The sequence below is a fragment of the Rousettus aegyptiacus genome, unplaced genomic scaffold, assembly GCF_014176215.1.
Source record: "Rousettus aegyptiacus isolate mRouAeg1 unplaced genomic scaffold, mRouAeg1.p scaffold_m13_p_10, whole genome shotgun sequence".
NCBI classification, from domain to species: Eukaryota; Metazoa; Chordata; class Mammalia; order Chiroptera; family Pteropodidae; genus Rousettus; species Rousettus aegyptiacus.
In genome coordinates, this window is record NW_023416285.1 from 87,519,313 (window position 1) to 87,546,813 (window position 27,501).

The 27,501-nt window shown below is 36.4% G+C and overlaps 1 protein-coding gene across 2 annotated transcripts in view; it reads right to left on the minus strand.

Moving 5' to 3' along the window:
• Positions 1–27,501, minus strand: part of PLXDC2 (plexin domain containing 2) — a 355,810-nt gene that overhangs the window by 209,890 nt on the left and 118,419 nt on the right. The window contains exon 1 of one of the 2 annotated variants that reach the window (XM_016124276.2): positions 19,516–19,970. The exons of the other annotated variant lie outside the window; for it this stretch is intronic. Within the exon in view, the coding sequence (XP_015979762.2) occupies positions 19,516–19,615 (100 nt within the window). The 5' untranslated portion in view covers positions 19,616–19,970. Of the gene's footprint in view, positions 1–19,515; positions 19,971–27,501 lie in introns of those variants that run through there. 2 annotated transcript variants of the gene reach the window in all.

The following is a 27,501-nucleotide window of genomic DNA, read 5'->3' on the forward strand; positions in this document are numbered from 1 at the left end:
ATTTTTGTATATATAACATATGTATCGATCTTAACACATTCTTAAGATATTTTATTCAATTAAATTAGCACCAATAAACTATTACTGAAGAAGGGACTTCATTGCATTTAAATAGAACATCATTCTGAAACCCAAAAATGTCTAGTGAATCAGAGTAAAACAAGAGACTCAAGTATATCTTCATGTTATTCCTTGCAAACCTTGCAAGTCTCTTTCGTGCCATCGTGTACTGTAAAATGAAATAATTTAAAAACAAAAGGGAGGAAAGCCATGCCCGGTTGGATATATTTATATTTGTGTGTTATCCTAATGATTTTATATAAATATCTTAAATAGTACAAGAGTTATATGTTGAAAACATCTTTAACTCCATTTCTTGAGTCTTGCATACAAATCACCCCCACAACACACGTCAAAAATCACTGAGAACTAACTACATAAATTGATGTGTATCTTAAGTAATGAGGATCCATCAAGACTGCACCTTTCGACAAGCACTTTGGTCTGCAAATTAAATCCCCACCTTTGATTCTTTTTCAGAAACATTAAGATTGTCCACTGCAAACAGTTTCATTGGCTAGATTCATCTGAGAACAGATGTAATTATTTGGTTAAGGCAGACTGCCATATGGCTCTGCATCTCAATTTACTGAGGAAGTGAAGAGGAAATTCTGTGCGAACGGTTATGCCCTTATTTATGTCCAACAATGAACTGACCACGCAGTGGACTCTGAGGTTCTGACGGGTAGCATTACAGAGTAAGATAGCCACAGAAGAGAAAGTGTACAGAACGCTTTGTCGAGAGATATGAAAGGGTTTGAGTAGGACCTAGACATCATATTCGTTTTAAGGTTCCCATGTGACTCTCTGTGCCCCTTGGCTGAGGACCACTGAGCCACATTCTGGTCCTGCCTCAGGTTCCTGAGGTCACATCTTCATCATCTCTTCCCTCCTTACTGATCCTCCTGTCTTCATTCTCTTCTCTAATCCTTCTTCCCATCTGCTACTAGAGATACCTTTCAGGTCTGTTCACTCTCTCTTCTGATAAAAACCTCTAAACATTCCGTACCACCCACAAAACTATAAAGCACATCACGCTCTTCTTGCTCCAACCACTCTCCCATCTCTGACTCCCCATCATGTCCTCTGCTTCCGCCACACAGAATTTCTCAATAATCTCTTTACCTGCAATTAATATGGTTACCTTTTGCACTGAGGAAAGCCCAGTCTCACCTCAGATGTTGGGAAATCTCACAACTTCTTCGAGATCCAGCTCAAATATTGTCTTGTGAAATGAAGCCTCCCTTGACTCCCCCAGGCAGAGACAACTGAATTTTCTTCTATAATCCAGTAACTCTTTTGTACCTGACTCCTTAGACGCCCTTCTGCCTACTCCACTTGAATGTAAGATTGTGCAGAAGAGAGTCAACAGGGCACGCCTGAGACCACATGCCTTAGAAAATCTTGTTTACAAAGCTGGCCCTTGGCTGGCGTCTTTGAACTTAGATTTAGGGAGGGGCTCCCACCATTCCCTAACAGATAAGTGTGGCTCCCTGTGGCTAAACTGTCTGAGTAAACAATATGGATTATGCTGAACACCCGCCTTTCTTCTGGGAGTCTGGAATTTTAGTACATGCTGGACAGGAGGTGGTCATGTGAGCACTCCTTGGGTACTGGGTGCCTAATGCTCTTCCGTGACTGACAATACTTCACACGTGTTGTCACAGCTCACTATTGGAAGAATTAAGTGTCATGTGTGTCCCCGCTGGAAAGGGCCCTTGGAAACTTGCCCTGGTTTCCCCAGACACTGCCCCCAATTTTTTCCTTTACAGATTTTGCTGTCTATCCTATGGTGAGTACTGTGAGTCATCGTAGCATGTCACCAAACCTAAGGGTGGCCATGGGGATGGATGCTTGAGACAGAGGTGTTTCAGAAGAGGGGCTCTATTTTACTTAGAAGCACAGACATTGACATATAATTATCCAGAATAACGAGTGAGTAAATGAATGACTGGCCAGGTTGAGACAGTGTCTTACATGTATGCAATTTCTTGCCCAACTTCTTAAGATTTTAACCATGTTTTTTAATAGTCAGATAACAGGGTGGAAGAAAGAGAAAAAATAAATCTATAACAGGTCCTATTTATCTTATAATGAATTTGACTACAAAAAGAGCTCCCTGGCCAGCTGGGTGACGTTCGCGATGCCTCTGGCCTCAGTGCATTGCACTGGTTCTTTCTGGTTAACCGACTCGGTAAGAAACACAATGCATGTCTTAGAACAATGTGAGCACGGCCCGGTGAAACTGAAAAGCTAGGAAGTAGACGAAACAAGGACAATTTTAAGTTAAAGTAGAAGATATGTGGATAGCGACTCTAGAAGGTCAAAGCCAAAGAGCTCAGTCTCCGAGGCAAAAAAGCATTTGAAACATAAAGGCCCAGATGTAGGTGCCTACACACCTCTTCTTCTCTGCCCTCCCCTCTCTGACTTCTGGGTCACCGCAGGGTTCTGGGTCACTGCAGGGCATTTTTTAGATGAAGAACATGGTGCAGTTTAAGAAAAATATTCCCAAAATTAAACAGAATGGGAAAGTGAGAGGATCCAAATACTCTAAAATGCGTAAAGAATAAATTTATACTTTTAGAATTTAACAGTTTTCTAATTTTTCTATTAAATAAAATAATATGCAGACATTTTAATTTTACACATAAGTATTGTCCATTATCCTATGGAAAACATACTAAGCTTATAAGCAATCATTAATAAAAATTTAGGCGATTTTAAATTACTGTCGCATATTTTCTAAAGCATTAAAAATAAATAGAAAGAATGAAACTGTTAACAGAAAATAGAGGTGTTTTATGCAGTTTCTAGTAATATGGGTTGTTAATGATAATAATGGCTAATCTTTATTTAGGTTTAAATATCAGGCCCTGTTCTGACATTTGCATACATTAATAAATATTGCATGTATTGTCATTCGCCCATTTTACAAATGGGAATATTGATGCATATGGGACGGTACGTGAGGGACGAGGAAAGTAACCGGAGCTGGATCCAGATGCTTACTCTTAATTAACTATTATGTAAACTGTCTCTGATTAATCTTTCAGACGGTCAATTTGGCAATCTGTGACAAAGCCTAATTCTATGACATACACGCAAAAACAATTTAAAAGGAAAAATAAACTAGACAAAATGGGCTATTTGAAACAGCAAACATATGTAAACAATCCAGCATTCGAAAACAAGTAAGGAACGCGACATCCCATCAAGTTGACTCTGCCAATGATAGCGAATGAAGTAACGTTGATGTAAAAACATGGCAGACGGTAACGACACGTTAATACTTTTCTTATATTTTTTTTATTATATCTTGAAAGGTTGGGGACTACTTTAAAATAAATAATTAATCTTCTGGTTAATTGAGGATTTTCAATTCACTGCCTAGTAGAAATTTCAAAGAAAAATGGAATGCCTTCAAGTAGATTTCAGCACTGTTTTACCGTGACGATAACCTCTAATGAAAAGGACGATGGTCAAAGAACTCAGATCATTCACTGATTGATTCCTCAGATAAATCTGTCAGATTTGGAGAATAAACTAATTTCCACGTAAGTCATATCTACCGATAATCTATAAACAGAGGAGACAATATCATTTAATTAAATTAAAATCAATCTTTTAATAAGATTCTTGAAAATTTCTGGAGAAACGTTGTATCATGAACCTAGAAACTACATGGAATTTTTAGGTATGTGACTTCCTATAAAATGAGAGGGGGCAGCTTTATAGCCTTTATGGTCCTTCCCAGGTATAAAAGTCTATCATCTGCTGGCTAGCTAAATATCTTAACATATTCAAGGCCATTCTGGATCATATATTAAATATTCTACATTTGTTTTCAGCTTTTCTATTTACCTCATGAAAATTCATATGCTATGAGAGTTTAGAGTCTCCACAGCACAATAAAAACCTAAAACTTATTTGGTAAAAATACTGTAATACTTCTATATATCATTAACTGTGCTAAACTACCCTCGTTTCCTATATTGGGAATGGCTGATTTTAGAATAAGGGCTTTGCACTAAAAGCTAAGTCTCAATGCATGAAAAATGTGACTCTGCCAGCCTGGGGGGAGATGAAAAATTCTGTAAACAAGGACCAGTCATGGCCAATATCCTCTCTATGGAAAATTTTAGTCCTCTGAGCCAGAACGGGCCAGATGGAATTGATTGTTATAATAATGCCCAGTGTTCAAGATGATGTCCAAATACCTAGGGCCCAAATCAGTGAGGACCTTCGATTAAATTATGGCTGCCAGATGTCTGATATACTCAATGTCATTGCATACTGTCATCAGACCATATTCAGTTTGTGGACTCAGAATCTGTAATTGCCCAATGTTGGGCCCAGGCTGACTAGCCAATGACCACAGATGGCAACCAACACATGAGTTCCTATCAGATTATGTTTTGTATATTTTATCTAATTTAAATCACGTAAATCATATTATCACAATAGCCCCAAATTTCTATAGATTAAAGGCCCTCTAGTGATTTGTGTGGACTTGGACAAGAGGCCAATAACACTGGCACTTTCCTCATCCCAAAATTATCTCTGTTGTTTATTTATTAAATAATTATGATCCTAAGGTTATAACTGTGTAACCTAAGGCAAGTCACTCAACCTTCTGGGCTGATGCTTCTTTGTTAAAAGATGACTTTAGCAAGTAGAAGACGTGCCATGTTCTTAGAATCAAAAGCGGTTGTATTTTTCTGAGCTCTAAGTGATTCTAAAGTTCAACCAGAACAAATTAACAGGTTAACTACACCCCAACTCCCCACTTCTCTACAAAAAGATGAGCAATGCCCTCCACATAATCCAAGAACTAAGAAATAAACACCTGGTTTGACCAGGTCTGTAGATCTGGGCTCAGTCCTGTGGCCTGGTCTGTGCCCATTATGACTAACCAAATATTATTAGTTGTTAAAGGCTGAAAATCATTCTTGGATAAAGGTGGAAAGTACAACTACAAAATCTATATTTACGAGCTTCCTTTTATGTGCTAGGGTTGGAAATATGAGGTAAACAAAACATTGTCTTAAGATGGTCAAGTTGGAGACTCAGTCATTATACAAAGCACACAAATCAAAAGAAAACCGTTAAAGAATGTCAGGCAAAAAAATAAAAAGGTCTTATTTTTAGTTTCATAGAAATTTAAAAGACCAGTAGGAAAAATATCAAAAACACATATTATGATTAATATTATGTATGCTTATTCAATTTTTGACCTACATTATGGCAATCACATATGGTTTATCTTAATATATACAAATATATATTTATATAACATATAAATATATGTATCTCATCTTAATATATACAATTATATACCAAAAAATATACCAATGTATTTTAAAAGAGATTAGTTCCTCATTTTAAAAGAATGGGAAAATGTCATAAATAATTCAAAGCAAAGACATATGAATACTAGTAAATATGTAAAAGTGTTTAATATAAGAAGTTGAAGAAATGGAATAAAATATAATTATTTTCTCTATTCTATTCACGGAAATTTATTGTAAAATTCTACTTGTCATTCCTTGATAAGGTTTTTTTTTTTTTAAAGCAACTACTGTAATATTATCTAATATTGGTAGTGAGATTCTACTAATAAAATTTTTAATAAAAGTTTTAATAAAAATTTTCTGTGGGAAATTTTTCAATCTGTAGTGAAGTCTTCGAGAATAAGATACTGTGGAAATATTCTTAGATGTGCAAAAAGATTTATAAATAAATTTTAAAAACTGTATATAGTTTTCGAATTGGATAAAAGAATAATATATACATATATGCATATACACAAAAGGAAAAAAAAAAAGACAAACACACTATAGTGTTACCAGTACTTTTATCTGTGTTTTGCAAGATGGCAGCAGCTAGTTTTTGGCATCTTTATTTTATACATTTTCTACAATGTGCTGCTTCTACAGTGAGAGAAAAATAGCCCGAGTCTCTACTTTTTGAAGGTCAAGTCAAATGTTCCTACTTGGTAAAGACTTTCATCACCGTCAACATGTGATTTTCCCCAGCAGTGTTATTTTAATGTGATCTCATAGAACTTTACTCAAACCTATTGCTGTGTTCTTCTCATTATATTGTAATTATTGATTAAATGCCACTCTCACAAACTACCATGAGCTGAGCCAGGAGAGCTGTCCTTTTTTCATCTTTGTGTTCCTTTTTGTTATTATAATAAATGTTCACTAAACATGCCCAGGCTGTCTAGCCTGTATGTTTCTCTAAGGTAAGTCATGATACTTTTCGGGTGATGACCTGGCATTTTCCATCATGGTGGCTATTCCTTAAGATCATCTTATTTTTCTGCTTAAAATTCTTAGCTTTGAATACTTAGATATATTGGGTGATTTCTTTAGAAGATTTAGAAGCAGCCCTGCCAATTTCACGCAATTTCCTATACTTTTCTCCCCTCTTTTTCTATATATGAGTTTCATCGGATAAAAGATCAGTGTTAAAATATTATTACTTTAAAGTCCTTTAAAATGTTCTGAGAAATTACCACGGCAAGAGAAAGTAATTTTCCCCATTATTCTACTTCTCATATTTGATTTATATATAATGAAATGTATCTTCACACAACCTTAGAACCACAAAGCAATCAGCAAAACTACTTAGCTTTGATATTTCCAAAAAACTTCAGAATAAATTCTGCAAAAAAAAAAAACTACAGGAAAGGTTTATGCTTCTTAATATCAAAGGCTTTGTGCGGCTAGGATTCATAAATAATATGTTAGTTACAGCAGAAAGCATATACTTCTTTAAATCAAAATGACATTGTTATTTATACCTAAATATGGAATACTTTATGTAGAAAAATCTATTTGCTTTATTAAGTATTTTTGAATACTTACTCGCTGGTTACTTGCATAACTTATCGATTTACCCAGTTCCCCATGTGATTAACTCAAACTAGTAGAAGTGAAATATCTTGACGTAAATATATATATACACACACATATATATATACACACACACACACACACACACACATATATATGTAAAGCTATAATTTAGAGATAAAAAAAATCATATTCTAAATTGCCTCTTTCACAAGACAGGGAAAGTTCAGGCCTAAAATTGGAAAAATGATGAGGAACAGAAAGTTGAACATCCTATAAATATAGTTAATAAATTTTCATCTTCTACAGACTATATCATGCTTTTAATACTATATTTCAGTCCACTGAATTAACAAGATTTTTTTCACTTATTATGGAAAAGAGAAATACTTAAGCTTGAATATTGGGTACCTTTTATTCAAATAACAGGTTTAAAATAAAGTTCCCAAGAAATTAAAAAAATGTCATGAATGTCTGAATTTTGTCACTACTTTCCTAAATGACATTCCTAATTAAATTGCATGATTGCATATATTTATGCTGATTACGCATTTAACTAACATTGTAAATAAACCACAATCAACAAAATTACATTAAAAAAAGAAATTAAGGCAGAAAAAGCTGTCCTAAAATTAGATTTCAATTTCTGTGTTATATTCCTAAAATATACAAACTACCAGTTAAGGATTAAGTCATCAAAGTGAGATGAAACTCCAAAGTAACCTTTCAACCAATTACACATGAGTAGAACTCTGAAACTTTTAGAATCCAAATGCTTCACTCTCCCTTCATTCTTAAATTATCTTTCTGTAAATGTTTTGGTTTTTTTTTAATTATACAAATAAATTCCAGATAACCAGGAAAAGTCTGTGCTTTAAGAACTTAGTACAATAACCATTAACCAAAAAGTTCCCTTCTATGGTTGTGCTTACTTTGTTACATGCCCAAGAAAAATATCTAAATTTTGTAAAATAATTAAAAACTTGTGACTAATTATTGGGCAACGATTGGCTGTCAGAGTATTGCCAATGTTTTCATTTTATATATTTACTAACGTTCAGGACAATACTAAGACTTTATTTTATAAATGAGCCATTCCGAGGAGCATGGATTTAAAATTCTTGCTCCAGTTCAAAACATCCGTTAGTGATGGACTTTCACAATTTCCTTATGGTAAGCATCTCCTAATTTTATATATATATATAATATATATGTATATAATATATATATAAATCATTATTCACAGTATAGAGTGAATAACCTCAAGGGCTTTAAAAACATTATTAAATTAAAATATTATCATTCTTCTAATACCAAAAACTTGAAAATTAAATCATTTCTTTTTAAATAGGAGAAAATGTAAAATACTTATTATTCTGTCCCAGATGCAGGGAGCAGACTTATTGGCTTAGTGAATACCCTTTACTGGTATTTCTCTGCATGCCAGAGATGTTTATGTATAGAAAAGTAAATGTATGTGTGTGTGGTGTGTGTACCTATATGTGTATAACTTGTTGATTTCGGAGCTACATAATAAATATCTATATTATTGACTATGTATTATATTTACGGATAGTGCCAACCACAAGCAATCTAACTAATCCTCGACTATTGAACTTTTAACTTGATATCAGATGCTAAATTTTTGTGAGCAGTCTCAATTCTTTTTGAAGAGTAAATTAAAAGAGGAATTGGTACTCTTTTGTACCCCGACTGTATTGGTTCACACACTCACTAGCAGGACAGGAAAATGGGTATCTTATATTTTCATCAATCACTTAATGATGTCTTTCAAAAAAAATTGTTATCGCCTATTTGCTAGGGGGAAAATGAAACCTCACTCTTTTAATTTACATTTTTTATTGTTAATGAGTCAACATTTTGTATGCTATTTCCATTTCATGCTTCTGGTTTTGATTATCTTATTCAAACCCTTTCTGTGAAATTGAAATTTTTTTTTTTTAATTTAAAAAATGTTTGGTTTAGTAAAAACTCAATTTAGTAACAATTTTCAGAACATTTATCATGTAAATTTGTCAGAAGCAACTATTGAAATTAAAACAATTTTCTCTAATATATGATAATATTTTGTTGTTTAGTTGCTTTTGCACAGTTCTGGCATTTAGGGAAAGATGGGAGGCTTATATTTGCAGATAAAACTTTAAAAATGTGGTTTTTCTACATCTTTATTTTCAGCATATGCCACTGGGAAAAATATTCCACAAAAGTGGGGCAAATGCTTCTGCCCCTACACAAGATCCCTGTGAAAACATCTTATTGATGGTCGCTGCCACTGCTGTGAAAAACATTCTCCTCTGTCTGACTGTGTCACTTATAATAGCCTATTGGATCTTCTGGGAAAACTGTTCTACGTACAGAAAAAGGTGTACCCATTTATTTGTCCCTCATCAGGGATTTCCATTTTAGAGGCAAAGTCCTTATTAAAGTAGAAATCAAATATTTTCTCTGATCCATATCATCATCTATATTAGCCTATGGGATAAAATTATAGCCTACCACAACTTTTGCATAGTAAGTTTCAAAACATACTCTACAAACATATGCTTGTTTTTTTTTAAAATTCTACATTGTGTTAAGCATCTCCTAGGCTATTTTTTGTTTGTTTAGTCGTTCTTATTCAGAGTAAACCATAGTAAATTGGTTTTATGTTGCTAGATATCTAAATATGGCATTAATAAGCTAAAACTAATTTTAAATTTGGCCATTATAAATATTTTAGTAGTTATCAAAATGGGTAAAAATATCGGTTCAAAAAATAATAATACTGAAAGCGATACAACATTTGACTTTGGAACTGAACAGTGAGAACAGTAACATTTTATTCTTGGCAAATTATACAATTTGGAGTTGATGTCATATACTAAATATTTCTTTTTAAATATCTATGTGGTATGGGTTAAAATATGCCAGTCCTAAAATCCAACATGAAGTAAATATTCATTTTTGCTACTTCGGACATAACTCTATTACCTTCAGTCGATTCTCCAGTATTGTAGGTAACAGTAGTATGAAAATTATTTTATTTTGAGAGGAAAGTTTAGATATGGATTTTTATAACTTACAAATTGTTAAGAAAAAAAGTACCAATGATGGTACAGATGATAAAGCAAATTGGACAAAATATTAATATTTCAAGTCTGGCTCAAAGATACGCAAGAGTTATTTGTATTATCTTTGCAATTTTCTTAAATTCAAATTTCTTTTCAAATAAAAAGCAATCCTCCACTCAAGCAGATACTTGTACACTAACATTTACAGTAATATTATTCACATTAGCCAAAAGGCAGGAAAAATCCAAGCACCTAGAAACAGATGAATAAACAAGTGAATATTTGTTGAATAAACAAACAGATGGATAAACAAAATGCACTGTATATATAATAGAATATTATTCGACCATAAAAAGGAATGAAAATCTGATACATACTACAATATAGATGAACCTTAAAGACTTTATGCTAAGTGAAATAAGCCTGACACAGAAAGACACATATTGTATAATTCCACTTATATGACGTCCCTAGAGTGGTCAAATTCATAGAGACAAAAAGTAGAGTAGAGGTTACCAGAAACTGGAAGGAGAGAACAATGAGAAATTATTGTTTAATGAGCACAGTATCAGTTTGGGGTGATGAAAATGTTCTGTTGATAGATAGAGGTGACTGCTGCAAAACATGAACATACTTTATACCACCGAATTACATAATTAAAAATGGTTAAAATGGTCAATTTGAAATTATATATATTTTACCATATTTAATGGTGAGCTCCCCATTGAAAAGATAGGCCAATTAATTAGACTTGTTTCTTTTCCTCTATTCTTATTCTTCATACAATTACATTTGCACCTCAAAAGACCATATTTTATAGATCCCAACACTGGATCTGGTACGTGGTTGGTAAGCATTCACTTAATATTTGATGAATGGAAGAACAGAATATGAAAAAAATAGTAGGAAGTTGTTGGTTCATCAAACCTGGGTACTGGCTTTACTCTATCTAGAGCTCAGTTACTATAAACTTAAGAATGGTAGTACTACTGGAAAAGAGAAAATTGAAGAAGTGATGTATTTTTCATCCCTAACCACTTCCCACCTCAAAACTTGGTGAAAACGGGCCATGAGTCCCTCTGATGTTCATGCACAGAAATCACAATTGGACTTGAACTCCAGTCCCGCTCAAACATAACGCCTTTGCATCTCTTCTAGAGTAAATTGACACACATTAACCTGCTTTTTATACTGCACAGAAAATTTTCTTTTGCATTTCCCCACAGGGAAAGCAAAATGCTCTGAGACAAACTTCCAAATACACTGCTTATAAAGAATGACATGTGAATGAAGAGAAGGAAACACATCGGCTTGTTCTCCCTTTAACTTTACATAATGTCTCCCATCTCACAACACACTGCTCTCGAGTGAAGTGTTTTAACCTGCATTTTGTTATGAATCACTTGGCTGGGTAACAGGCAGGTAGTCTGGCATCATTTTTTTAAAGCCATCAACATCCTTCAGTGCTATTTAGAATGCCTAAAGAATGCTTTCTTCCTTTATCAAATGCTTCATGAAGTTTAATTAAAATTAAGTCAAAAATATTCTGTGTGTTAGTATAAACCTTAACTTTGTTAACCTGTTATTTGATTTTCAAAAATAGCTGTTTAGAAAACTGATTGAATTTTCTATTTATATGTAAATTTCCAGTTCTAAACTTAGATTCAGGTCTGCTCTGAGAATGCTAATCCTAATTCTTCCTATTTAAACTCACTGTGGGTACAATGAGAAAGACCTCATACCAGTCCATAATACATTTCCTAGTATCAGATGCTTAAAACATTTCAAAGCACTGAACTAACTGTAAATTCATTCATTCGTTCTTTTATTCACAAACCAGATCATGTTACTTGCCAGCTTCAAAGTTCCTAATGGCTTTCCAGTATGTAGAAGAGGTATGTCAAAGACGTATCCAGAACAGGGAGAGAGACACAGGCGAGAATGAGCATTCTACTGGAGAACTGGAAGGCAGACAAGTATGTCTCCAGTGACAGGAGTCTAGGCAGGTGGCCGGAGAGGAGGCTGGGGAAATGAGTAGCAAGCACATCACACAAGGCCTTGCAGAGCATAAGAAAGGCCGATTTTACTCTGAGAGTGTTGGAAAGCCAGTGGAGGGTTTAAGGAGAAACGGGCCTGATCTGGCATGTTTTCGAAAGAGCACCTCCACTATCCTCTTTAGAATGATTTGTAGGACTATAACATGTTTTCATCACTTTAGGCTCAACTGATAAAAGTAAAAAAGTGAACGCTTTTATTCTGAAAATATCATAAAGACTGACACACTCACTTGATAAGGGGTTGGCCGATTCCTGTGAGTCGTTAGCATAAAGAGTGGACTGTGAGAAGGAAAATAAGTTATCAGGCTGACAGATGACTAACAATTTAAATGTCTAGGATCATTAATTTTCTATTTCATGTGTTTAATAAGATATATGGAATATCTGACTGATTTTTCCACATGTAATATCATTACCAAATTCTCAATGAGAAAACAGGCAAAAAAAAAAAAAAATCTCCATTATAATCCACTGCAATGATCTCCACCATGTTAGAAGATAAATTTAAATTCCATGCATCAGGTGTGGCATGGAGGAGCAAAACAACCTGATTTGTTCTGTCCTCATCATTCTTTAATATTCCAATAGGTAGAGAAAAAAACAATTAAAATTTTAAAAAAACATGAAGAGGGGAGGAAACACTTCAAAATTTAGGGTGGGTCCATAAGCATAGAAGTTCACATTTTTACCACAACTCCAACTAGAGTGCCCTAATTAGGAATGAAAATGGCACTGAAACCTTCATGGCTCTTGTAGATGCTCAATAAATTTTTGTGGAACGAATGAGTAAACAACATCATCTCAGAAAAAAATTTTTTTAGAAAGGTAGATGTACAATTTCCTTTTCCAAGAGTAAATATGAAAGGAGAAAGTAAGGCTGGCTGTAATAAAACCAAAAGGCCTACAAGTTGAAGTTCCTTAAAATTTCTACACTGTTTTTTTCTCAAATTAACTGGAAAACCGCACTCAGATTAGTTTTTCAAACCTCAGAATGTATCAGAATCACACAGAATTCCTGACCGTTCCTCACACACACTCCCTTGACGGAGACCCCCCGGGGATTCTGAGGCAGACACTCAGAGAATCATACTTGGAGAATCACGGCTGTCTGTGTAACACTGAAGCATGGTATTTCTCCTGTGTCTCTGGAGTTAAAAGTCATATGTTTGTACTTTTGGGGTGCCTTTCAAGGTTATATGAGAAACATAAAGGAAAACATAAAATAGTCTGGATATCAGTTTTGATTTTATCCTGAAATGGAAAAGACTTGTTCAAATATCTGGAACTTTATCTTTGTTCCTTATCTGCATATGTCATTTTGAAAAGCGCTTTCCAATGTATTACTTTATTTTTCATAGTAGTCCTTGACTTGTGGAAGGCACTATCATTGCTCCAATTTTATAAGTGAAGAAATTCAATTGCGGGTAGGTCCAGTGCCTCGTCTGAAGTTCCACCACCAGTCTGTGGCTGGCTGACACTTGAACTTGGGTCTTCGGAAATCAGTTTCAGTTTCTGCTCCCATACTGAGGCTACCTGGGCCGTGCAGGGTCATGATGCTATTCATTGCCATGCCAACAGTCATTCCCTTCACTAGGATCTGCACCTCAACTTACGAGGCCTTTTACTGGGGTGTCCATATACATAACAAAAAGCAATAGGGAGCCCCAAGATAAAAGGGCACAATTGAAATCGGGGATAATGGGGACCTGAATTATACCTATTTGGAGATGTGTATACGAATCTCAAAGTGGTATCTTCTATTCTTTCCTACCTGTCACTTTGATAATCATAGGAATATAAAGTGTTACAGTAATTTGCTGGACCTCCCCTCCCCGACCACCTGCAGTGACACATTTGTACTGATTTATCACCGTATACTTGCGGACTGCCTTTTATATTGTGAATGTTGGGATTAATTGTCAGAGTGAGACAAGATGCTCAGGAAATCCAGGACTCTGTTGCTCAAAGAGGCACAGGAGTCACCCAGGAGGAGATGGGGAGATTTGTTAAAATACAGATCGAGACTCAGTATGTCCAAGATGGGGCCTGGGATTCTGCTGCTGGTCCACGGCCATATTTGAGGGGCAAGGCCCTAGGAGAACTAGGTTAAACTTGGGACTCCAGAAAATAACAGGAATCAGAGGAGAATCTCTAAAGCAGTGGGTGGCAAATCAAAACAAAGCTGCAAAAATATTCTAATCTCACCGGGTGTTAGCTGTCCTTGTGGTGGCCTAGAATGAATAAGGGTAGCTATGACACCAAAAGCACTTAATGCCTTTGTTCCCTCCACAGCACAACTTACAAGTTCAAGGACAATTCTTCACTCAACTTTCACCACAAACAACAACAACAACAAAAACAGTAAAGAACATTAGAAAGCCACACATATCGACGCGGGTACACTTATGGAATTGAAGAAAACTATGTCTTCCTTCTCTTTTTATTTTTCACAGGATAAATAGCACATCTTCTTTCCAGGCTTGGCTGAGATTAATTTAGAAAAAGGAAGAGAATTCAGCAATTACCTACTGCAGGCCTGATTACTATCGAATCTACTTCAGATACTCATATCAAGTGATTCTCTCAGTGAAGAGTAAAGATTGAGAATTTTCTCATTATTAAGTGGGGGTTCCCTGAAGAGAGGTGCTGCTGAGAAGAGGATTTGTATCACTAAATGTGATATAAATGATTTTATTTTAAATTAGTTCTACTGAAGTAAAATTGACGTACAATATCCTATTAGTTTCAGTATACATCATATTGATTTGATATTTACATACATTATAAAATGATCCCCATGAAAAAAGTATACTAAATCATATGTAAATGGAATGAAAAAGCACATGCTGATATGAACTGTTAAAAATAATACATCAAAATTTCAGCACCCTCTCTGTTTATAGAGATAAATCAACTATGCAACTATTCAGTTCTTTGTTCAATAATATTGATAATATTACTGATAACATTGTATAATGAATCAATGTCTCCTTGGCAATATGAATGATTTCAGTGTTGAAAAAGGGTTACGTAGTTAATTTCCTTATAATCCTGTTTTGCATCCGCCGACACTAACAAAGGAGCTGATTTTTATCATAGGCTTTCTTATTTTTTATTTTAGTGTAAAAACTTGCCTACTAGATGCTGAATAAGCACCTCATGCAACAACAAAAACAAGGTGTCCTTCAGTGGATAAATGAATACATAAATTGTGGTGGATCCAGACAAGGCGATATTATTCACTGCTAAAAGAAATGAGCTATCAAGCCCTGAATAGACAGGGAGAAACTTTAAATTCATATTCCTATATGAAAGAAGCTGACCTGAAAAGGGCTACTCAGTGTATGATTCCAATTATTTGACATTCCAGAAAAGGCAAAACTTCAGAGACCGTAAAAAGATCAGTAGTTGGCAGTGGTTAGGGACAGGGAGGGATGAATAGGTGGATCACAGGGCATTTTTAGGGCAGTGAAAGTATTGTTTAAATGACACTATAAGGATGGATGCATTCATCTATACATCCTGTCCGAGGCCACAGAATGTACACCCAGAGTGAATCCTAATGCAAACTATGAACTTTGGATGACAATTATGTACTGACATAGGTTTACCAACTGCAACAAATCTGTCACTCTGGTGGGGGATGTTGAAGGTGGGGTACACAGGAATCTCTGTAACTTCTGCTCTAAAAAGTGAATCCTACAAATGCTCTAAAAAATGAAGTCTATTAAAAAAAGTCTTGCTGTTGTCCATAAAAATAATTTAGCTAGTTACCGTAATTTCTGTCTTTAAGTGATATATAAGAAGGATGTTGCAAGTCTATATAAAAACATACAGATTAAGTTTGCTCTCCTGACACAGGATTGAAGAAATAAAATCAGACCAGTATTGCTGTTGTTTGTGTTACTGGATTGTGTTGCAAAGAGCTGCCTGTCCCAAAGCTGAAATTAATCCAGGTGCCTACGACAAGAAGAAAAATGACAGTAAGGTGATGATAGAACCAGGATGCTTCAGTATTAGTCTTTCAATCGGCTAAAAGAATGGAAAGATGGTTCTGAATGTATGATATCACAAATCAGCCACGAATGACCATTCAGAGACTCCAGGGTTAAAATTACTCATGTGAAGTATAGTTATTTCTTCCTCAAGGAAAAAGAGTCTGAAATACTGCCTCAGGTGACTACTCTGACTACTCCCTGATTTGAAGATTTTACGAAAACCCAGTTTTAGAAAAATGAATGCGTTTACTCTGTTGGGGGATATGTCCTTGTCATTTGCACCCGAAAGTCAAGCTGCGGCACATGGATCGTGCTGTGTGTTCAAGACCAGTGAAAACAGAGTCTGAGATTTCTGTTTTGCTCCTGTTCTGCAGTGTATCCTTAAGACAATGCCATGCTAATACGAAACGATCCATTATTTCACTAATTACATAATTTCGAGTTTTTGTATTGAGGTGGGTAGATGCCATGTACAATGAGTTGGCTGTACATGGTAAAAGACTCACGCTGAAATAGCCACCACTGAGAAAACTGACACCTGCCAGCTTGACTTTTGGTTATTTTGTGAAGCTCCATCTCAGCCTATTAGGTTGGGTGAAGATGCTTTAAGATCCTGGCAGAGTTACTGGGAGAAAAGAGTCTCAAACCTCTCCTGCTAGAACTCTCTGTAGCAAATAAAGTTCAGGAAGGTTTGGTTAAACCTAGTTAAATTATTTTAAGGCTGGAGGACCACTCATATGCATGGCTGTATTACAGTGTACCACCAGACTCCATCCTGGACGACTGACGACCTGGGGAATGTTTGTCAGGAAGCATTTCCTGTGGTTCCCGTTGGACCTGCACACAGACATTCATAGTCACACACCTGAGATAAAACTTGTAAGCAGTGACAGTCAACACTGCCATGTTCTTGTTTAGTCATTCCCATAGACAAAAAAGAATGATAACCATGAAAACTTATAATAGATACTTGGCAGAATGGTCAATAATCTGCCATTGTGATCATTCTCTCGCCCCTCAAGACTCCAATTTATATTACTGCTCACCAAATAGCAGGTCCAATTGTCATCACAATTTTTTGAAGTGCTAACTTTATGTGAAATTATGATTGACTGATGGCATTTTATATTAAATCTCGTTCTAATGCCAAGTAATTACTGAAGGGTAAAACCAGACATGAAACACACAGGCTGTTGTTGTGGTTATGAAATTCTCCCACTCTTAAGTAACACTGAATTCTGCTGGTGCTAATTTGCTTTGACCTCCGAATCTGACTGCGATTAAACTTGAGTGCTAAAATTTCCTTCTGTAGACATGAAGATTTAGACACAAAAAAATCCTTTTAAACATAGCACTTTTGTTGTTCATAGGAAAGACTGATTTTTTAAACAGTGGGGTAAAGGTAAATTATAAAGAAGCAGGTAAATGAGCAAATAAAGAATAAGACATATTTAGTCTATACAGATAACAGAGAAATTGAGACATAAAATTTTAGAGTCAGAAGAATTTAAAAAATTAATTAGTCTATGTCCATGAGTCTCTGTTCGTCCTGTTCATTTGTTGCTTTTAGGTTTATATCCCACATATGAGTGGTATTATGTGGCTTTCAACTTTTTCTGTCTGGGTGGTAAAAGAGGTCAAATATGCGGTAACAGAAAGAAATCTAACTTTGGGAGGTGAACACACAATGCAATATATATATGTGTGTGTGTGTGTGTATACATATATATGTATGTATATATACATACATATACATGTGTATATATATACATATACATATATATATATATACACATATATATATATATCTCACTGTTAAATTGCACACCTGAAACTTACTGGATTTTGTTAACCAATGTCATCATAAAAGATAAATAAAATTAAGAAGAAAAAAAATTTGTCTACTTCTGGCTGAAAATGATGACGCATATCTACACACTGCTCCTGCTCTTACTGTAAAACCCCTGGAAACCAGAATATGGGGATCTTTAAATGTCATAAAACCCCCAAACACAAATAAAATGGAGGCGAAAAGGACTACAGAATTTTAGCTGTCAGGAAAATAAAAAGCTGACTTGCCTAGAAATTGGATCAACCAGCTACATCAGGGAGTGAGGGCGGAGGTAGGACAGAAAACTGAGGATTAAACAGTAGCTGGACCACCAGACAATCTGCGCACTTTAACAGAGAGCTGCAGGCTGTTACCTGGTAAGGGTAAAACAGAGGAGACACCAGGTGCTATGGACTGTATATTTGTAATTCCCCTTCCAAGATTCTTATGCTGAAGCCCTAATTCCGAATGTGCTGGCATTTGGGGTGGGGCCTTCAGGAGATGAGGTTGGATTAGGTCATGAGGGAAGGACCCTTATACATGGGACTGATGCCCTTATAAAAAGAGGAAGAAACATGAATCTCTCTTTCCACCATGGGAGGATACAGCAAGAACGAGGCCATCTGCAAACCAGCAAGAAAGATCTCACCCATACTGTTGGCACCTTGGCCTTGGATTTGACCAGACTCAAGAACTATGAAAAGCAAGTTTCTTGTTGAAATCACCTAGTCCACGACATCCTGTTATGGCTACTCAAATTGACTAGGACATCAGGCAGTGAAAGCAGGGGCACTGCCCTGGGATAGGAAAATTACTTAAAAGGTTATCATTTCACTGTGGAAATACCTGCCCTCTGCCCCGTCCCACACGGACCTCCTGGAATGCTGATGTCCAGGCCCAGACACTCCGGGCATATCATTAAGTCAGAGGGATGGTGCATAATAAATAGGGGGACGGAGCTAATTTAAAGGGCTAAAATCTCCTTTTCCATTGTATTTAAAAGATAATTATTAAAATTGGTAAGCCAGAGCTAGCGCCCTAAGCATATTATTTAGATCTGTGTAGATAACATCAAGAGAAACAATTAAAAAGGAGTGGAACAGCTGCCTTTAGAAAGTGACAAAAGAGGGGGCTCTGGATGGGGACTGATGATAGCTTTTCAACTCTCTAAACAACCTGTCCACGCTACTTCTCCTGAAAATACAAATAACAATAAATTAGTCGAACAAATTCCATTTAATCATGAAAAACCTGAGTGACTCGGAATTGCAAACATTTCCAGGCCCCTCAACAAGTCGCCTTTAAGAATCAGGACCAGAATATTTCATTGCTTTATTATCTAATCTGGCATAATGATGTTATTAAACATAATTGCAGCCTTAAAATTTTAGATAATTGTTCGCTCATTCATTTAACAAAAATCTATTGAATATTGATTAAGTTCTCAAAGGTATGACGATGAGTAAAACCGGACCTGGTGTCTGTCCCCATGGAGTCTGCAAGTTGCCAAGACTCATGAATATGACATTTACAGGCTAACTAGAAGCCCGTAAGATTCGGAAATTAAGTCCTAACTTATCTTTCCTATATTCCTTGTGAAAGTTTTTCTCCCCACGTACAGTCTATTTCACTTACTGATACAGTAAGCACCAGGAATATTTCTTTTTCCTTTCTTCCTTAGCGCCAAGGGTCCCACGGCTATCAGCATGTGAAGATGGCCTTTAAGTGACTTCATGCTTCCATGTTCATGTGGCTTCGTCGCCAACTTTTCAGCCCACAGACTGGCTGACAGCCCTCCCAGAGCCACAGGAACCACTTGCTGGTTGGGTAACTAACAATTTACATCTCGTGGTGCAGCAAGAGTTGATTTTGTTGAGGGCTGTGGAACTGCAAGAGAAACTGGCCACTCGCCTACTTCCCGATGGAAATGTGACATACACTTTACTTAAAGGAACAGTGTTGTAATCTGGACATGGTGAACTATTCTCCAAATTTTCAAAAATAATTTCAAAAGGCAAACTGTTGATGCCCTCTACCAATCCTGCTTTCCTCTTTTCAGGCTCTCGAATATGAAAATATTTTAAAAATATTATTAAGTTTTATACTTAATTAAATATTTTAATTTTTTAAATATTATGTACAAAAATGAATACATCTTACTTTCTACAAGTTAATCGAACTGAGTACAAATAACGATTCCTTAGTTTCACCTATACAACTCCCTTAAAATATGAAATGTTCTCATTTTAATTATTTATTTATTCTTTGTTCCAAACGAAGACTTCCTCCTTCAGTGTGTTTCTGGCAGTTCTTTTCTACTCTCTCATTCATTCTCTCGCTGGCTGCTCTGCATGTCGGATGGAGGCAGAGTGACGCTCTCCCAGGGCACTCGGCCTCCGTAATGACAGGGGCTCAACCAGACAGTGCTTACTAATGGCTGTCCTCGGGGTTTTCTGGACGATGGGCTGCCATTCCCTAACCACTTCCTCACAGACTGGTAATTCATCATCGGAGGGGAAATTCCATTATTATAACTTTACTCTGGATCGGCGAAAGTAGAGTGTCTCGGAAGGTAAACCTGAAACCTATGCCCTTTGACGCCACAGAATCCACCAAAGCAATTTTGTCGCGTAGCTCTGTGTGCTAGTTTTAGGTTCCAAGTAGAAATTAGAAATTCCTAATTAGAACTTGAGAGGCTGAAATATCCTTGAGCAATATCCTTCTTTGCCTACTAAATCCCTTTACATTATGGTAGTTACTGCACATATAACAACAATGGCTGAGTTCCCTCTAGAGAGAAAGGATCATATGTATTCTAAAACCCTGAAGGATGTTAAACGATGAAAATATCTATCTTGTTTTCAAATGGTGAAATCTGCAGTTGATGTGACAAATCTGATGCATTCAATTTGCAACATATATGTAGAAATTATCCACGGCATATTAAGAAAAAAAAGTTTAAATTCAAATTTAAGGACTCTAAGTTTGATTTAAATTGTTACCTTTGAGTAGAGAGAGTTCCTGCATTGCCCCTTCATAAAAGTTAATAAAATCTTATTTATAGGTTTCTCCTTAATCAAAATTACTAATGCCTCTCCCATTTTCAACATGTTCCCTCTTTCAATCCATCCTAAGAAGGGAGGGAGTAGGGATTTTTTAAATGCATCTGTTGGCCAGTGTGGGAAAAGCACCTAGGACATATTAATTAACTCAAGTTTCTCCAACCAATTAATTAAGTGTGCCGCCCCCTTTTAATTTCAACTTTCACACCACAGTTATGTGTTTTTTGTATCCTAAGGGCTTACCTGCGCCTCTGCATCCATCGCCCCTTATCCTGGTCTACCTTTGTGTGCTTCTGACAGTCAGAGGGCCTGACCAAAGACTTCTACTGACTCTAAATTATCCACAGGATAATCCAGGCTGGATTTATTAGTCTGACACTCAAGGCCATTCCAAATGATGTCCCAATATCCCTTTCAGACCTTATAGCTAAAATAAACTGCTTTCCTACTCCCTAAGTTTTAATAAATGTTTGCTGAGAGATGAATAAATGAGAAAAACACGTGCCAAGCACAAGTCTAGGACAACACACAGTCACCCAATAAACCGCTGAATGCAGAAAATCTCCAATGTCTTTCTGCTGCCCAGGCATTGTTCATTTTTCTGTGTCCTCGAGTTCTGAGCACAGCAATCTCCACCTTAATATTCGACCCCTTAAACAGGCTGCTGACTCATTAAGATAGGCAACTTACCTCTCTTGCCTCGAGGAATCATAGATCCCTCATCTCGGCCCCTTTATTTATTTTTTACAGAATTTTCCCACTATGTTTACAGGGAGTAGAGACTGCGTGACAGATCCAAATATATAGGTAGCTGTAAAACTTGGTTGCAGTCAGTGATTTTCACCTCTTAAAACAACTCATTCATAATGTGATCATTAGCACAGTAAAACCATGATTTATTCACCCCTCTCATTCTCTAATAGCTTCTTGAAAAATAGAAACAAAAAGCAGGATTCAAAAAGAAACAATTAATCCCCATGGTTTAACACCTTTAAAATCTATAAAATAATTATAAATTGGCTACACTATAAATTAGTCTTATTTTTTAAATCATGTAAGCTCAACAATCTTACAAAGGCTGAGAGAAAGGAGCCATCAGAACTCGAAGATACTGGAACAACTGCCTGGCTTAATCCCAACATGTCCGAAGGGTTTTATATTTTTAAGTCTAAGCCAACTTCTGATGAATACTTCCATGATGCTGGACTGAAGCTCAGAGCAAGACTCCCGTGATAGGACATGTTTAGTCTACTTGCCTTGGGTCTCCTTCAAGACTACTTGGGGGCAGCGGTGGGACAACAGGCTCATTCACGTGGAGGTGCCTGCATGTCGCATCTCATTCCCCAGAAATCCCTTCCTGCATCCCAATGGTGACCCTGGGGGCTACAGAGCCATGCAAGAGAGGATTTGAGAATCTCATAGTCACGAAGGTCTAAAATAGGCCTTTGTATCTGTGCAATGAAACCAATGGAAAAAAACCACAAATGTCTTCCAAATTAAAAGAATAAGCCAAGGTAATGTCTTCATTAGATTACTACATGTGCTTCACAGTTAGCAACGGCTATGAAATCTGAAGGATTATGTGAGGTAATCCAGACCTTTCTTAAATAGAAGGCGTAAATTCACATTACAGTTACCCACAACACAAAGCATCACTGTCTATTTCTGTTTCTTCATTTTATTTTTCTCCTGTGAATTGTCTTGGAAATGTCACTGTAATCTGCCAATTGGCTTACTGTTCCTATGTTTCAACAAGAACCAGGCTTCTGATTAGGTAGACAGTCGATGCATAAAAGGTATGAGGACTGTCATGAGCCGAAAGTTGGTCCCTAACAATAGATCAGCCATTCGTTACCCAAATAAACTAATAAAATACAAACGAAGGTCTTGACCAAAGTCAATAATACAAACTGCTTTCTTCATTTTAGATAATCGATCAATGCCTAGTAAGAAACAATGCAACACGTGAAGACAAAATTTCTCCTGGGGAGGGGGAGGGAAAGGGAGGGCAGAGGCAGGCTGATGGACAACTATAGGAATAAGATCTGAATTCTACCCACTCTGCCTGCAACTTCTTGATTTCAATTAAAATTTTAGCCACTATATGCAGCAGACTTTTGCTGTAAAGTTCTCCATACTACTACAGAGAAAACAGAAAAAAGTATATATAAATAGACCTCTGGATCGTATGCAGTACATTGTCCTTTGACTTCACATATTATTCATTTTTCTAAAACAGAGTATTTTAAATCATTCTGCTTTTTTTCCTTATATTTATCTGCATCCTGTTTTATGGCCAGTCTCGATTGTTCTAAGTACAGTAACTTACTGTTTCAACAAAGCAAATGCTTTTCTGACAAATTACCCAGAGTATAATCAGAGGAAAAATTATCTTACCATATTAACTGAAATGTTGGCCAGTGGCATACAGGAATCTACAGAAATGTTCCCATGACATGCTTAAAGGGATCCAAGCTATTCATTTCTTTCCAAACTGAATAGTCTGGCTTTTACACAAAATTCTCATTCTCCACCACATTTTCCAAAGAAGCTTTGAAGTACAAGACCAGGCTTGGAAAACAACAATTTTGGACAATGTTGGCAATTTAAGTCTTTATCCATCCTTTATCTATCAATTCCCCAATGAGTAAACTTTAATTTGCTTCCATATCCATCGGGAAGGGGCAAGAAGGCAGGGGAATATAATGTCAGAAAGGCTAGTAATACACTTTAAAAATGAGCCTTTTCAGTTCAAACCACGGTTTGGTTTTTGTGGGATTTAATTTCCACTGAACAGAAACCAAGTACAGATGTATTTGATTTCTCCTTAAGGGTTGGTTATGGATGAATGGAAGAAGCAGAGAAAACGCAACAGAGAAACTGGAGCAGTGCAGACGGTGCATCTTGTCTTCCATCCTGTGTTTACAATCCTTGCGCATTACGGAAATGAAATGTCTGGTATATTGTAACTCAGGCTAACGAAATAGAAAAGAAGCAAACACTCGGCAAAGGTGATCAGCTCCATGTATATAGTATGTTACAATTCTAATTAAATAAAGCTGTGAGGTCCTTCGGCTATTAAAAATGTCATCAGCAATGACGCTAATTTGTGTCTGACCAGGGTTTTTACAGTAACTGATTACTTACAGATGCCAAGTGCCCCCTGGGGAACTTTTGCCACCTGTTTGCAATTTCTGGACTGGCAGCCTCGCCCTGGTAACGCTTACTGGTCTAACACTGGGTTGTGCCATCTGTTGCAATGATGTTGGGTTAATCAATAGTTTTTTACAGGGTACCATCTACGAAACTGAAAGACATTTTAGCTTTTCTCCTAAATGCTGCCTCTATTTATAACATGTGGAAAAATTCCCTGAATGAACTGTGCTATTCGAATGCAACAACCCTACTCCATGCTGTAGTTGTTGAACAAGTCCTAAGTAACACTCTCCCCCAAACCAAACATCAGATTTCAGGAGCAGAGATGTGATGTCATCATATTTAATCTCTCATGTAATACCAGAATTCCACCATGCAATCGCAACAACTGACTTCGCCTTGCATTCGAACATGTTTACTATCTCAGAAAGCTGTCCATTTCTACTTTAAATAGCTGGTAATCTCACAGAACCCTTCTGAGCCAACACTGAGTGGAGATCTGTTTACTTGGAACTTCAACTTGCAATTTCTTCTTCTGCCCAGTGGAATGAGAACAGAAATGAAGTCTAAACCATCACCCATATGACAGCCTTTCACATATCTGAAGTAGCCATTTTTCTCCTCATCTTTTCTGGGCTAAATATTGCAAATTTTTTTTTGTCTAATTCACATAATATTTATTCATTTTTCTTCATCATTTTAGTTGTTATAAAACCTGCTCCATCAATGTCAGTGTAAAATCTCTCTCTGAAAATGAACACAATACTGATATCAAATAAGTCTTAGCTATGATGCAGCCCTTGGTTTTTCTGGAAACTAGAATGTACATAAAGCCTTGTACATTCACTTTTAATGCATCATGCTCCATTTTTGACTCTTGTAGTTTTTGTTTTCCCCTTTAAAACAAGAAAACAAGGTCTTCCTACCCATTTGAGTTGCACCGCCAAGGCTGTACCATCTATATACTTAAAATTAGTTCAAAATTCTAGACACACACAAGTGAGGTGTTATCTGCAACTATTTTCAGTGCGCTGATCTGTCACTGGTGTTTGCCTGGAATCTTGAACTCATTTTAAGCAGTTAGGTATGCTTTTAATATATTTTTCACACATTTTATTTCTTCTTAATATGTGTGTTATTATCATTATGGTTGGTTCCTCTTAATATACTTTTTCTACCTTTTTTTAGTTGGAGCATGGTATTTCTTAACAATAAGAAATGAAGCAGGAAATAAATTAGGCTCAAATAATTAAATAATACACTGTTCTGAGCCCATTTTGTTCATTTACCTATTTGTCTTTTCAAATGCCCATATTCTTCTGAGTTAGTCCAGACACAATTCAGTTAATACCCTTTCTTTTCACTTGCGTCTGATACTGTTCCAGCATTCCATCTTCTAGACACGTCTTTTGAAAATCTAGCCCATTATGGGCGTCTTGATGAACTCATATCGGTTCCCTAAATTGCTGACTAATTTGCTCAACAAACCCATTTGTGATTTTGTTACCGCCAACAAAATTTAGAATGAAGCGGTGAAGAGAAAGAAGTGATGTTGTAGGCGCCGCACTAAAACGCGTATGTAAAAAACTCATTTTTGCTTTTCAGGGGTAAGGAACGCGATGGTGTCATTACGGTCACATTTTACCCAAGGTTGGCTGCTCCGACTGCATATAAAATCTGTGCCATAAAACAAGTCCTGCCATGAGGCTGCCATCTGTTAGCAGTGCTGAGGACAGGCTGGGATTTATGTCGAGACAGGCCATTCCTGTCGCTGTGGATATAGCTACCTCAGAACCAGCTGCTACCATCACGCTGCTAGGTCCTCGGAGCCATTTCCCCCAACATTTACAGTTGCCTCCACATTCCGGGCCAGCCGACATCAGGGGAAAAATGTTAATATCAATTCTCTTCTCCTCTGGGGGGCCTGCTCACTAATTACGGTCCTCAGCACAGTCGAAAAAGTCTCAGGCCCAGTGTGGCTGGACGTGAGTGCCGAAGCCTTGCCTTTTTTTTTTTCAGTTATATCAAAAAGACAAAAAAAAAAAAAAAAAAAAAAAAAAAAAAGATTGAGGAGGGAAGGGAAAGTTAACTAGTAAACTAGTAACAAAATGCAAAACTGTGTGCTAAATTCATGAGATGAGAGAATAAAATAAGCTCATATTTCTCCTACTTGAACGTAAACGAAATATATAAACATGAAACACAACAAATCTGACATTTTCTTTTTTTCTTCTACCCAAAAAGGTAAAAATGTGTGTGATAAATAATTAGTGACATTTCACTTTCATTTCCTGATTTACAGTGACACCATTTAAAATTGTAACCCAAATTATAATATTTTCTATTTCAAAATCAATATCATATATATATATATATATATATAGAGAGAGAGAGAGAGAGAGAGACAGAAAGAGAGACAGAGAGAGACAGAGAGAGAGAGAAGAGAGAGAAGAGAGAGCGTGCTATTATAACTTAATTCTGGTTTCATATTTGTGTTGTTTTTTAGTACTTGCTGTTCTAGAGTTATATATTTCTCTGTCTTGTAATGATAGTGATCACAAATGTGATTATAATAGCCCATGAAATAGCTTTTCCCGATTCAGAATAGCTATTGAAGGTTAACTTGCCCCATTTAAGCAATATCTAAAAAGAAGCATCTTCTAGAATTCAGAATGGGATCTTACCAGTGGGAAGGGCACTGTAAACCCATTTGAAGCCCACTAAGCTATAAGAAAACAGGAGCTTCATTCTAAAACCAGGGCACACAGCCCACTGTTAATAATAGCTGTTCTGGGGCATGCTGAAGAATCTGAGGTTAATCATCTTGATTTCTGTGATTTGTACATTTAGATGCTCTCATTTAATCATGTGTAATGAGAACAAAAAAATGTTGTGCAGCAAAATGTAAGCTCTTGAGGCCCCGTGGAGAGCGAGCACATACAACAACGGTCTTCCTCACTGCCTCTGCTTCTCCTGAGCCAGGGGCTTCGCTGGGACCACAGACCGGGCGTTATTATTCCAGGTTCAAGGGTCATGTTCTCCTGGCCACGTGATGACGCAGAATGTGTGGGAATTGCTTGTACTAAGGAATCCCAGGTGAGGTACTAAGGAAGTTCGGGGATAAAAAAAATAAGTTCAACACACCTGATGACATGAGATCGAAGGCACATATCTCCATTTTTGGTGAAAAGTACAAAAAACAAAGTTGGCCAAGAGGCCACACCAACTTTACAGAGCTGTCTGGGAGAACTCCTCAAAAGAACTTGTACTGTATCTCAAAACTCTGTGACAAGGGTCACAGCTAAGTCAAGGTCATTTTAATGCAGAGTAATTTCTAGGAAGTTAAAGAGTCTAATGAATCATCTAGTTTAATAGCACCCTCAGGCAAAATAAGACTGATGTT